This window comes from Myxine glutinosa, chromosome 10 (genome assembly GCF_964187855.1).
Source record: "Myxine glutinosa chromosome 10, kmMyxGlut1.1, whole genome shotgun sequence".
In the NCBI taxonomy this organism is placed as follows: domain Eukaryota; kingdom Metazoa; phylum Chordata; class Myxini; order Myxiniformes; family Myxinidae; genus Myxine; species Myxine glutinosa.
The window spans coordinates 115,781,516-115,795,014 of NC_136270.1; the positions used below are offsets into that span (position 1 = coordinate 115,781,516).

The 13,499-nt window shown below is 44.4% G+C and overlaps 1 protein-coding gene across 1 annotated transcript in view; it reads right to left on the reverse strand.

The window, feature by feature from the left end:
- Positions 1-11,637: 11,637 nt before the first annotated feature.
- The window catches only part of SLC25A17 (solute carrier family 25 member 17), a 33,960-nt gene continuing 32,098 nt past the window's right edge, over positions 11,638-13,499 (reverse strand). Inside the window, exon 9 of the mRNA XM_078786021.1 lies at positions 11,638-12,192. Coding sequence (XP_078642147.1) covers positions 12,042-12,192 — 151 coding nt within the window. The 3' untranslated portion in view covers positions 11,638-12,041. The remainder of the gene's footprint in view (positions 12,193-13,499) is intronic.

Below are 13,499 nucleotides of genomic sequence, written 5' to 3' on the forward strand. Positions count from 1 at the left end.
TGCGACCAAAGGAGTTATATCACCTCCACCTAATTTTCTGAGTAATTCAATCATATTTTATAATCACCATCCACTTTTGACTTTAATATAACTCTGAACCCGCCTTGCATATCCACAAACATTTCCAAGTTACTTTTCAATTAATCAGTATCTCCAAAGTAAGGCGCGACCAATGACGCACGGCACACGGCAAGCTAATCGAGGCTATTCACTGGAATTTCCGAATACCTACAAAGTCCAAAATCCAGTAAGTAAGTAAGCAAGTAAGCACCATCAACAGAATAATTAGCAAGTTGCTCATTGATTAAAATTACTACAGTCAGTGTGAAACAACTTATCTTAAACACAGACCAGAGAAACCATGAATGGGATGGGAATACAATTACAAATAACATTTCCATTCGTTCGTAACATACATAGCAAAATAATAATAATCTATCTATAATTCCAGTAATCTCTGTGTGTATGTGTGTGTGTATGTGTGTGTGTGTGTGTATGTGTGTGTGTCTGTGACCGCTGTTTCTCGACAACCACGGGTCCGATCTAATTGAAACTTGCCAGATATATTGCTGGGGACCTGAGGATGTGCCTTTTCAAGGTTTCATATTAATCGGAGAAGTAGTTACCGAGCTATGGCGATTTATTTACCAAACTAATCACAGAACAGGTAGCGGGGTACGCCAGCCAATCACAGAACACGTTGTTGCGTAGGCGTGGCCGATGTGAGAGTGCGTGCGCCGTTACGGATAGTAATTCGAGGCGTAGCGGGCGCCATTTGGAGGAGCTGGGAGGACTCAGTCGTGATAGAGTGAGCCTGAGTGAGTATATCAAGACAAGAACAAGATCTAGAAGGAGGTATGTACGGTGCGATTCATATAATATATTGTTTAGTTATCGTCGATGAGGAATTTGGGGTCGGAATGGGTGATCGGCCTGGGTGACTGGGTCTCGACTAGATGCTGGGCCGCACCAAGGAACGGGCACCCACGTACGGGCACGTCCTAGTCTATCTATAATTCCAGTAATCTCTGTGTGTATGTGTGTGTGTATGTGTGTGTGTATGTCTGTGTGTCTGTGACCGCTGTTTCTCGACAACCACGGGTCCGATATACTTGAAACTTGCCAGGTATATTGCTGGGGACCTGAGGATGTGCCTTTTCAAGGTTTCATATTAATCGGAGAAGTAGTTACCGAGCTATGGCGATTTATTTACCAAACTAATCACAGAACAGGTAGCGGGGTACGCCAGCCAATCACAGAACACGTTGTTGCATAGGCGTGGCCGATGTGAGAGCGCGTGCGCCATTACGGATAGTAATTCGAGGCGTAGCGGGCGCCATTTGGAGGAGCTGGGAGGACTCAGGCGTGATAGAGTGAGCCTGAGTGAGTATATCAAGACAAGAACAAGATCTAGAAGGAGGTATGTACGGTGCGATTCATATAATATATTGTTTAGTTATCGTCGATGAGGAATTTGGGGTCGGAATGGGTGATCGGCCTGGGTGACTGGGTCTCGACTAGATGCTGGGCCGCACCAAGGAACGGGCACCCACGTACGGGCACGTCCTAGTATTAATAATAAGCGTAATTACACATAGATTCAAAGTTGATACAAAACAAAAAAAACAAAAAAAACAAATTTCAATGCGTTTCGGAGGACCTCCGCCGAACCCCTGAGACTGACTCACTGAACCCCTGGGGTTCGGTCGAACCCAGGTTAAGAACCACGGTGCTAAACACATAACATTTCACCCCACCAACTGGGATGTGTTAATAAGCAGATGAATATGGCTGATTTTACAGCCCCCGCTCTAGCAGGGAAAATGGCCTTAAAATGCATGTTGTTGTTAGTCTTGTCTTATCAATAGTCCTGCTGACCACAGAATATACAATCACAATGAATGATTAATCTAAAACTCGTGTTATCCAGGTGGGATAGCTTTAAGGTATGCACACTCACTTTTCAGCTGTCCAGCCTGACGTTAAATATTGACCAAGGTATGAGATGCCACACTGGTGTTTTGCATACACAGTGAGGTGTTGTGTGCTGTCCATTCGAAAGACAGTAAGCTGCGAGGACCTATCTGCCACCACTGGTCGTTACTCTTTAAAATGGCTCACAAAACTTTTAAAAGAAGCTGAAAATACTTGGAAATGTAACTGAGAGAAAGGGATGTCTGTGCCTCTGCACAACAAAAGACTTGGAGAACTTTCTCAGCTCGTCAAACGGGCAGCTACCTGTACTGTAAACTCACAACCAGGTGGGCCAGTGCAGTGGCATTCGTGTTTGTAGTGTCCAGTCTTTAAAAAAAAAATGTATGCGAAATCTAGACTGATGTAAGGAAACAAGAAAAAGAGCAAGGAAATGAAGAAAAAAAGACATCTTGATGCAACAAGTAATACGCCATAGTACGTACAGTCTTTATTGCTTCTTTCATGCAACAAGGTGAGGGATGACTTGATTCCTTCACAGTAATCCGCAAAAAATATTCCTATTCCGAATGTTGTTATCCACACAGCAAATATTTCCTCACTAACCCGAGAAAACAGATAAAATTGCGATAAAAAAAAAAACTCATCGTGAACTAGCCTCGTCACACTGCAGATTTAGCCAAACGGAAACATCGTAAGGAAATTCCGATAAATTGATGATGTATTTCTTGTAATTGGCCAATCATGGGCATCATACTCTCTTCAAGAAAGCAAGATGGCGGCACCCACGTCACCAGACACGTAGATGAACGCCGTCACGTCTTCGTTGATATTTTGCATAATGAACGTCATGCTTTCAGCAAAAACTAACTTTATTTCATTCACAAACGATTCCTGGAAACGTTTTTATCACTTTTGCATTCACCCTCAGCACCCACCACCTTCCACCTTTTGGCAGAGTATCTTCTGAAGCAAGTGAAGTATTCAACTAAGTATTCAGCACGACAAAGCTCAACAGAAATTCATTGTCTTCCGATATTATTATTATTATTAAGAAAGAATATTAAGGTATTCCGATATTAGTATTAAGAATGCTGAAAGAGGATGCCGAGCTGCTCCTGGGGTCCAGGTAATTAAGACACAAGAAAATAGTACCACACAGAAGCCAACGCAGTGGAAGAAATTCCTCGGTTCCAGGGAAAAGAAGGAAGCCCTCTTTGAGTATTTATTTTGTGCTTGGAAAAGGTGTCCACTGTCCTGTCAACGTCTACAGAACTATCACAGTATTCATTGTCCATGGAAAGGAAAGCCATGCCTTGAAAGCGATCGATGGTGCAGCGGAGGCAGAAGCAATCCCAGAGCTTCAGTGTAATCATGAAGAGGTAGATACCAGGCTCCTTCTACATGCAGAATATGCACAGAAGAGTCTGTAAGATAATCCAGCTACATCCCTATCGGACCCAACAGCAGTTGTCATCAAGAACCTCGACACCGATGTTCTCATTATGGGCTTGGGTTGTGCACAACAATTCGTTTCTCCACTTCTCTTCAAACAAGTGGAGACAGTTCAGAATCTGCACATCAAATCACTCTGTGATCAGCTCGGCATGACATCTGCACTTGTTGCACGATCAGTACCTACCTGAATACCTTTCAAGATCTGGGCAAATCATTCCTTCCATTTGAAGATCAGCTATCAAGTTTGGATCGATTTGTGTGCCATATGTATGGGCAAGAGTAAGCAACTGGTGTGAACGAGGCTAGGTATATGTTCCACCTTGTCACACGTGCCGAGGAATCCCTACCCCCAAATAAAGATTCTCTTACTGAGCACATCATGCGGGCTAATTACCAGGCAGCAATATTTCGTCTGAGTCTGCAATAACTTCCAGAAATGCCAAGCCCAAGTGAAAGAGGATGGAAGTTGGATCACTGATGGATCCTCAACCGTCCGAGTGGATTGGTGAAGTCTTCTGCCAGCTCCTGATGAAGTTTTGGAACTAATGAACTGCAGTTGCAGGAAAGGAAAGTGCAGGCTGGAAACAAGTTTGGAAGTGAGAACGGCAGCTGAAGGAAGCAACCTGCTGCAGAGAGCTTGGCATCCATTGAACGGAGCTAGGCAAATGTAACAAATGTGAAAATGTATTTGCCAATGCCTCTGATGATGATGAAATGGACTCTAATGATGAAGAATAAAAACCATGAATTGGCCTCTTCTGTTAATCATTGCCCATGTGTATTTTCCCTAAAGGGTAGACACTCATATAATATTATACGTTGTATGAGGTTGCTCATTTTTTGCAAGCTCAAGTGTTCAAAAATAATCATGAGAAGTTCACAATGTTTTTGGTTTCAAGTGTCTTAAAAATGCCAAGTTGGGAATTCTCAAAATCTGACAATTGAAACGTGACATGAAACTTTCTTCAAGATTCATATGATATTTTCCAGAAAATGCCATCAAATTGAGCAACAGCACAGCTTGTTGGACAGCCAAATCTGAAGGTCAATCATATCTGAATCTTGCAAAAACATTCCAATTCTGTTAACATCTCAGTGAAATGTGGAATTATATGTGAATCAGTTTTTGAAAAAGAAGTCAAAGGAGAAATCTGTCTTTTTTTCTCGGTTTGACAGTAATATACATCTATAATATTCAATAAAGGTGGCCATCCATCTTTAACCACCCTGTATGTAATAATTCCAGTCCACAAACGTAGAGGGACAAGAAGATAATAGGAACTGCCTTTAGAGGCCATTTTTCCCCGCAAAGCGGGGGTTGGCTTTTTCGGGCACCGTGGTCCCCTTTTTGAAGCAATGTTTTATGGCCGGATGCTCTTCCTGCCGCCAACCCTGTTGGTCATCTCTTGCGACACACAGAGAATTACCAGTGAACTGGTACTCAATTTGCCGACCTCGGAAGGATGATAGGCTGAGTCAACCCCCCTGGCGTTACTTCAGCGATGACCGGGACTTGAACCCAGGATCCTAGGATCCCAAGCCGGCACCCTAACCGCTAAACCAACACCAGGACAAGAAGATAATAGAAACAACTTAAAACAGTTTTGCACCACTATGTCGATTTTAAGTTAAAATACCCCGAAAAGATGAATATTGCATCAACGTATACTTAATGCACCATTCGTTTGCATGTGTTTTCATCAAATGTAAGTTAACAAATTACAAATAAGGAAGCCCTCGTTGCATAGTACACACAATGCAGAGCAACACGTCCATCTCAACCATTCCCATCATCCTCTCCATTGCGTCCCTGAATTCCTGCTTCTTCACCCCAATCCTTCCAGTTTGTAGCCCATATACCGACACAACACACATCATTTGCCCTCTACATTGCCACCCATGCGATAACTATACATCCCTCCCATCTTTCCACTCTGACCAACTGCTTGCCGATGATCCCTTCCGATACTATTATTCCTATGCCATTACTCCTTCCATCCCCACCCACATGCAACAGTTTGAATCCTCCTACCAACCCTCTCGCTTTGTCTCCCTTCCATCTGTCCATCTGGTCTCCTACGCCCACGCGCGCACACACACACACACTTCCAACCTCCTTTCCTGCATCATCTTCACCACCTCAACCCCTCCTTCCCCCACCCCCAATTGATCCCACATTCAAACTACCTAGCCGAACCTCACTTCTGAACCGCTTGGCAGAGCTGGTACGATCTTGATTAATTTGGGACACTCAGGTCATCAATCAGCAGTGCTGCCCTGGCTGACCTGCTGGACCTCCTACCCTAGGCTGTTATAATTCCGTGTGTACGCACACACCGCTCATTCTCCACTCGCTCCCCTCCTCCCTCCCGACTCCTATCCCTCACCCTCAAGGCACCACACCTCCTCTCCTTCATCCCCACCTCCACACCACTCAATTCCTCCTTCTCTTCCTCCCTCCACCCCACTCACTACCTCCCTCCCTTCCTCTTCTCTTCCTCCCCCCACACTCTCCCTTCACCTTCCTTATGTGATGCTCCCCTTAATACCTTAAAGTTGAGCTTCTTCAGCTTACAACAAGTGAATGCTTTTCACAAAAAATCACAAAATAAAAAATGACGCACTTTTCATTAAAAAAATAATCACTGTTCTCCCATTAAAATCACTCAGCACTTCCACAAAAAACACCCAGAGAAACAGGGAGGCAGGATGAGGAGCAGGCATGACCAAATGGGGGCAGGACGAGGAACTGGTGAGCATGCACAACAATCAGGGAGGCAGGACGATATTATCGATTGTTTTGCACATTTCAGTGGTTTGGTGGTCAAGAACCTGTGGATGAGTGTGGGATGGCGGCTCCGTACACTCACCACACAGTGACCACGTGGCTTTGAGCAAATTGAAAAATAAAACGAGAAAACTCCCACTCACTCTCCACCACAACAGCCAGATCGTCCGCATACAATATCCACCCCAGCATACCTTTCATGCATACTAGCTCCATCACCATGATAAACAGGAGTGGACTGAGAGCACTTCCCTGTCTCAAACCGATGTTCACACTGAACTCCTCTGATATCCCGGGACCAACCAAAACTCTTCCTTTCAATCCCTTGTACATCCACCAACCTAACTTCTGCGTCCTGCTCTCCCATCCACCTGAGTGTCACCATCACCATCTCTCTCAGGACAGTGTCATAGGCCTTCTCCAGATCTACAAATCCCAATGCCATTTCCCCTTGCACCTCCACAACATCTCTTCTCCAACAGCTGTCTCAGTGCGAACATCCCATCTGTCATTACCCTACACTTTTTAAACCCCTGCTGCTCTTTTGTTTTGTTTTTGTAAACAAGATCGAGGCTCCTGAAAGAGCGAGCATTAATCACACAAAAAGTCAAACCGACACATAAAACACAAAAGAAGGGGAGCGGTAGACAAGATGGGGAGAGAGGGGGAAGGACACAAGCACAACATTTGAGAGCAGGGACATCGGGAGAAATGTGGGAGGGAGAGGGCTCGGGGGGAGGTGGGAGAAGTATAAAACATATGGACACTGCAAGGACTTCCAGGAAAGAAGTTGGAATTTCAAAAAAGTGTATCTGGGGTGAATTAGCGGGGGTAGAAAAGATCAAGGTTTTGGATGGGGGAAGATAAGAGATGGTGGTGAACAGCTGTTTTAAAGATCTGGAGGGAGGAGTGGGATTGAAGGGAGTGAGGGAGTTTGTTCCAGAGGCGGGAGAAAAGAGGAATGAAAGAGTGAAGGTGAGCAGAGTCTTGATTTTGGCAGTTTCACCATAAGAGGGTTGCAGGCAGATCTTGTGCGACCTGTAGGAATATTTGGGGGACAGAGCACAGAGAGAGCTGGGGGAGCAAGGCCGGAGAGGAGTCGGTAGAAGACAGAAAGACCACCAACCTGCCTGCGGTGAGTGAGTGAAAGGCCCTCGGAGTTAGCTACATCGCGGGAGATTCCAATGATTCTGAAAGCTTTGCTTTCAACAGCGTGAAGCCGAGCTAGGTGTGAGGCAGGAACACCGGCCCAGAGGGGGGAACAGTATTCAATTTAGCTGCGGATGAAAGCCTTGTATGTGGTGAGGAGCCAATCTCCTTCTCCAATCTCCTTCTCCACACTTCTTATCTTCTTATATATCAATCTTCCTTATCCTCCGGTCCAGAACCCTCTCCAGCAGCTTCATGACATGGCTAAGGAATGTCCTTTTCTCAAGAAAAGAAAACCTCATTGCACAAAAATCGAAAAATAAGCACAAATATTCACTCGATGCACGATGGCCTATAAGGACACAAACAACATGAATAACTAATGTAACGTGTTATATAGGGTGATGTAATAGACACTGGGTTAAACCGGTAAAATCCGACATTAATTTATTTAGACGCTTTTAAACCTCTCCAAACCTTTATTTAAATTAAATTATATAAAACACTAACACAAATCACCTCATAATACTTTCAAGAACCATGCTAGAAATCAATATATGAGATGATGTGGCATGTGAGAGGGTACAGTATCGGGTGAAGAAGAGGCTGCCTATATGGCTATGTACGATGCCGATTGACGCTGCATTGTATGGTGATCAATAAAGCCTCCATCTCCTAAACTGACTCAACATCATGTTATTACAGTGTATAAGGGTGGTGTATAAGACTGCTTCAGTAGCACTAAACTTCCGGATTATTTTTGACGACCTTTATAAAATTATTGTTTAATTAAAATTTATCTATAGACCAGAACAACGTGTTTTATAAACTCTCAAGTTGTACACAATCACGTAGGCTTTTGTAGCCTGGTGTTGGCTTAACGGTCAAGGTGGTAGGCTTAAGATCTTAAGGCCATGAGTTTAAGCCCCTGTCGTGCTGTTGAAATAACACCAGGTGGGTTGACTCAGCCTGTCATCCTTTCAACAACAAACAACAACAGGCATTTTAAAAGGCCATTTTCCCTGCAAGAGCGGGGGTTAGCCTTGCGGTCCCCATGACAATGTTCTCCATTTTGCCCTATTTTCTGCATCTCCCCTTAAGCCCCTGGCCCGCATTTCTTCTTCGACCATCTTTACCCAAGTCTTTCTCGGTCTTCCCCGTCCTCTACTTCCGTCCACATTCATTTCCATCACTCTTCTCAACCAGTCACTTCCATCCTTCCTCAACACATGACCAAACCATCTCAAACTGTTTCTCTTCACAGCATCCATCACAGGCTCTATTCCCATCATCTTTCGCAATTCATCATTTGGCTTCCTCTCTCTCAACGATACTCCACACATCCACCGAACCATTCGCATTTCCACCCTTTCCAGCCTTCGTTGCTGCTCTACATTCATTACCCATGTCTCGCTCCCATAAATCATAACACTTCTCACACATGCAGCATACACCTTTCCCTTCAGCTTCAACGACAATCCCCTCCTCGTCAGCACGCCACTCAGTTCCCGAAACTTCTTCCATGCACATCTCATTCCAGCAACCGTTGCCGTGTCTGATCCACCTTCTCCATTCAGCATGTCTCCTAGGTAACAAAATGTTTTCACGCCGTCTCCAAGATCCAACTCAACATTTCCTCCATCTGCAGCTCCCTCTGTGCACACCTTACACTTGAATGTAGCTGCCACAATGGTTAATGACCCTCTCAGACCACTATATTTTTGATGAACCCACTCAGCGCACATTGAATTGAGTTCACTCCGACACCCTTCCTGCACATAGCACATGGCCACTTCCCAGTTCTTTCCACCTCACCACATGCTTTACCACTTGCCATCACCTTTGTTTTTCCGATATTCACCTTCAGACCTTTCGTCTCCATACATTCCTTCCACTTGTTCATCTTCTCCTTCAGTCCATCCATACTTTCTGCAATCAACACCAGATCATCTGCATACAACAACTCCCACGGTAAACCCTCCTTTACGTTCCGAGCCAGCACCTCCATCACAGCTACAAATAGTAGTGGACTTAGTACCGACCCCTGATGCACTCCCACCTTCACCTCAAACTCACCACTGTTCCCGTCCTTCGTCCTTACAGCTTTGCACGCTCTTTTGTACATTGCCATCACTACTCTGATCAACCATTCCTCCACTCCTAACTTCCTCAATGCCCATGTCACTACTTAACGTGGAACCCTATCGAATGCTTTCTCCAGATCAACAAACCCAAGAAACAACTTCTTCCTCTTCTCCATGTACTTCTCCTGCAACTGCCTCACAATAAAAAGCGCGTCTGTCGTTCCTCTTCCTGGCATGAATCCAAACTGCATTTCGTCAATCTTCACTTTCTTCCTTATCCTCCTCCCCAACACCCTTTCCAATACCTTCATTCCATGCTCCAATAACTTTATCGCTCGATACGAGCCACAGTCCAGAGGGTCACCTTTCCCCTTGTATAGAGGGACGAGGGTACTCAGTTCCCAATCCACTGGAATGCGGCCTTCTTTCACCACCAGATTGCAGATCTCTGTCATTCTCTTCACACCCCAATTTCCCGCTGCCTTCAACATATCTCCCACAACTCCCGTCGGCCTTCCCGCTTTTCTACTCTTCATTGCTTTAATCGCTTCCTCAACTTCCTTCTCGGTTATCTTCTCTGCCGGTCCTAAAACTAGGTTACTCTCTATGTTGCCATCCCATTCATTCTCTGCATTCAACAGTATTTCCATATATCTCTTCCATCTTCCTTTAATTCCATCTGGGTCCACAATGATTTGTCCCACTTCATCCTTCAAGCAACTCACCCCCATCACATCACACCTCTCTTACGCTATCTGCTTTGCCATCGTGAATACCGCTCTCTGACCCTCTTCCAAATCCAAGCGTTCTCCGAACATTTTCCGACATGCCTCCTGCGCCTTTGCTACCTCTTTCTTTGCAGCCTTCTTGGCTGCCTTATAACTTTCATGCTCTTCCTTTTCTGCCCCCGTACCCTTCGCCTTCTGCCACTCCTTGAACTTCTTCCTCTTCTCGTCAATCTTCTTTCCAACTTCATCATCCCACCACCATGTTTCCCAGTGCCTCGGTGGTCCTTTTGTCCATCCACATACCTCACCAACGGTTCCCAACAGACTTTCTTTCATTGACATCCAACCACTTTCAAGCTCAACCACATCATCCTCTGCCATACTCAGCCTCTCTTTTAATGCCTCCCTCACTGTCACCTCTTTCAACCTCCACACCTTCATTCTCGGTTGGTACTTCACCCGCCGAGCTCTCCTCGCACCTTTCAACCTTATGTCGCAGACAACCAAGTGGTGCTGTGAAACAGCCTCCTCCCCCGGGATCACCTTTGTGTCCCGGAGGTACCCCCTATCTCGCCTACGCACCATCAGGTAGTCAACGGTTGTCGTCGACCCACCTGACGTGTATGAAACAAGCTTATTATCCTCTTTCTGGAACTGAGTATTACAAATCAACAAATCAGCTCCATCAGCAAACTCCAAAATCCTTTCACCTTCTCCATTTCTCACACCATATCCGTAACCCCCATGAACTCCCTCAAAACCGTCCATACTCCTTCCCACATGTCCATTTAGGTCTCCTCCTACCACAACAACTTCCTTATCTTTCACGTTTTCCATCAGCTTCTCTATCGCACACCAGAACTTGTCCTTCTCTTCATCGCTCCGACCAACCTGCGGAGATACCTGCGGAGATGACGTTCACCAAGAGCTTTCCAATCATCATTTTCACCATCATCAACCTTTCATTCACTCTCATCACACTCACCACACTGTCTACAAACTCCTCAGAAAACAGGACACCAACACCATTCACGCCTTCTGGGCACCCTTGCCACACAAACTTGTATTTCTGTCCCTGCCTACCCTTCACCATTCTCACACCACTTCCCTTCCATCTCGTCTCCTGCACACAACATATGTCCACTCTTCTTCTGACCAATACTTCCACCACTTCTCCTGATCTCCCTGTCATTGTCCCTACATTCCACGTCCCAAACCTCAGAAACCGATCTCCACGTCGGGTCATCCTTTCACTTCTCCACAGCCTGTCATCCTTTCGAGGTCGGCAAAATTTGTACCAACTTACGGGTAACAGGGGCACTGCCACGCTTCCAGAAAATGATGCAACCTGCATACGAATCAACAACTCAGGCTTTGGTATTAAAATAATAAAGATAAACAGGTGATCTATGAACCAGTCAGGTGACACACTTTTTAACACTCAATGGAAATGACTGCCGGAACACTATTCATTCATGGGTACAAGCAGAGCCATATCTTTAATCACGTCTTTTATTTGGATGTTCTATCAAAAAGGCAAAAAACAGGTGGAATCTCAATTGCCATTCATTATATTAAACAACAAAGAATAAAACGATCATTGCATAATTATTAGCGTTTAACATTTTATAGTGGACAATATTTAGAAACTAATCACAAAAAATAAATTTAATTTGTCAGTGATGCATCGGGGGAGAAGTCTCTCAGACTGAATTATACTATGAAATGAGTATCATTCAATCCTCAGTATGACAAAGAACCCCCTTCAGCATGATGGGAAAAAAATTTCCCTGCTTAAAAAACATGCCAGGCTTTCATAAGAGTACAACAAAATCCTTTGAGAGTTTTGTTCCCACACATCCATTCCATGGCATCTTTTTCCCAACCCTCTAAGAGTATGCATTACTTGCGGTGTGACCGACAGGCAGTGTCCATGATGCGGAAAGTAAAAGCTGTTATTTTCTCATACAAGAGAAACATGAGGGTTGCAGTGAGAACAGTCTGTAGCAACTTAGCCTCCAGGCCTCGGTAAAGTGCTCCAGGCCCCATATGGCTGTTGGGAACAAAAACAACACCAACAACAACAAAAGTCAATGAGAAAGCACCTCAAAATGAAAAGTCCGTCTGTGTCTGCTTTGTACTCGAATCCCTGAATTTTTGTACCTCCACCAGGCTAAACAGTTTGTTTTGTATCCCAATGATAGGCCGGATCTGGATTCGGACCTGAACCAACATCTAACCAGCTTGTTCTTGTCACCTAACCAACTCATTCACCTCGTTTTGTCATAAGTCGCCCATCGCTTATTTAAATATCATGTTATATATCGTTTTTCTCCCAATCCCTCAATGGTGAAGAATCACTTGAAAAATTAAATGATTCTCGTATCCAAATCCATGTTCAGATCTTCACCAAAATCGAATCGATTAGTCCTTGTCACACACACAACCTCTCAACCAGGTTTCATCCAAATCCATCCATATCTTTTTGAGATATCCTGCTATGTATCGTTTTTGGCCATATCTCCCAATGGTGAAGAAACTCAAAAATTCTACTAGCCAGATCCGAATCCGGATCTTCACCAAAATCTAATCATTTCGTCTGTGTCACACACACTATCTCTCTGCCAAATTTCATCCGAATCCATCCACAACTTTTTGAGATATTTTTTTCACAGACAGACAAACAGACAGACAGGGGTGAAAACATAACCTCCATCCACCTTTGGTGGCGGAGGTAACAACAAAAGTTAACGAGAAAGCACCTCAAAATTAAAAGCCCGTCTGAGTCCGCTTTGTAATCGAATCACTTGACGAAAACAACATCTTTAAAGTATTAGGTAGCGTGGGTAGAGTACGTGTGATAGCTCCATTATGAGCCTTAGATAAGTGAAACTAGAACGACAATCTTCGATGTCACGACGTCGACCGATATGCCTCCGCCCACATTATTACATCATCATAATATTTGTACCAAGTTTGATTTAAATCAAATTAGCTGTTCTCAATTTATCACATTTTTACTTGACATGACTTCTGACCATTGATCTGTTGATGCCATAATCCAATCAGTTCATCTTTGCATCATATATACTTACACAAAGTTTGTTCAAAATCCCATCACTGGTTCATGAGTTGGTGTGGCAACATAATTTTTTACTTAACATGACCTCTGACCTTTGGCCTTTGACCTTGTGATCCCAAAATCTAATCGGTTTCATCTTTACCTCATTGTACATACCTGTACCAAGTTTGACTAAGATCCGTTCGGCCTTTGTCAAGCTATGGCGGTAAAGAAAGCCTATCACGGACGGCGGAATGGACGGACGGATGGACAGACAGCCGGACGAACCTGAAAACATA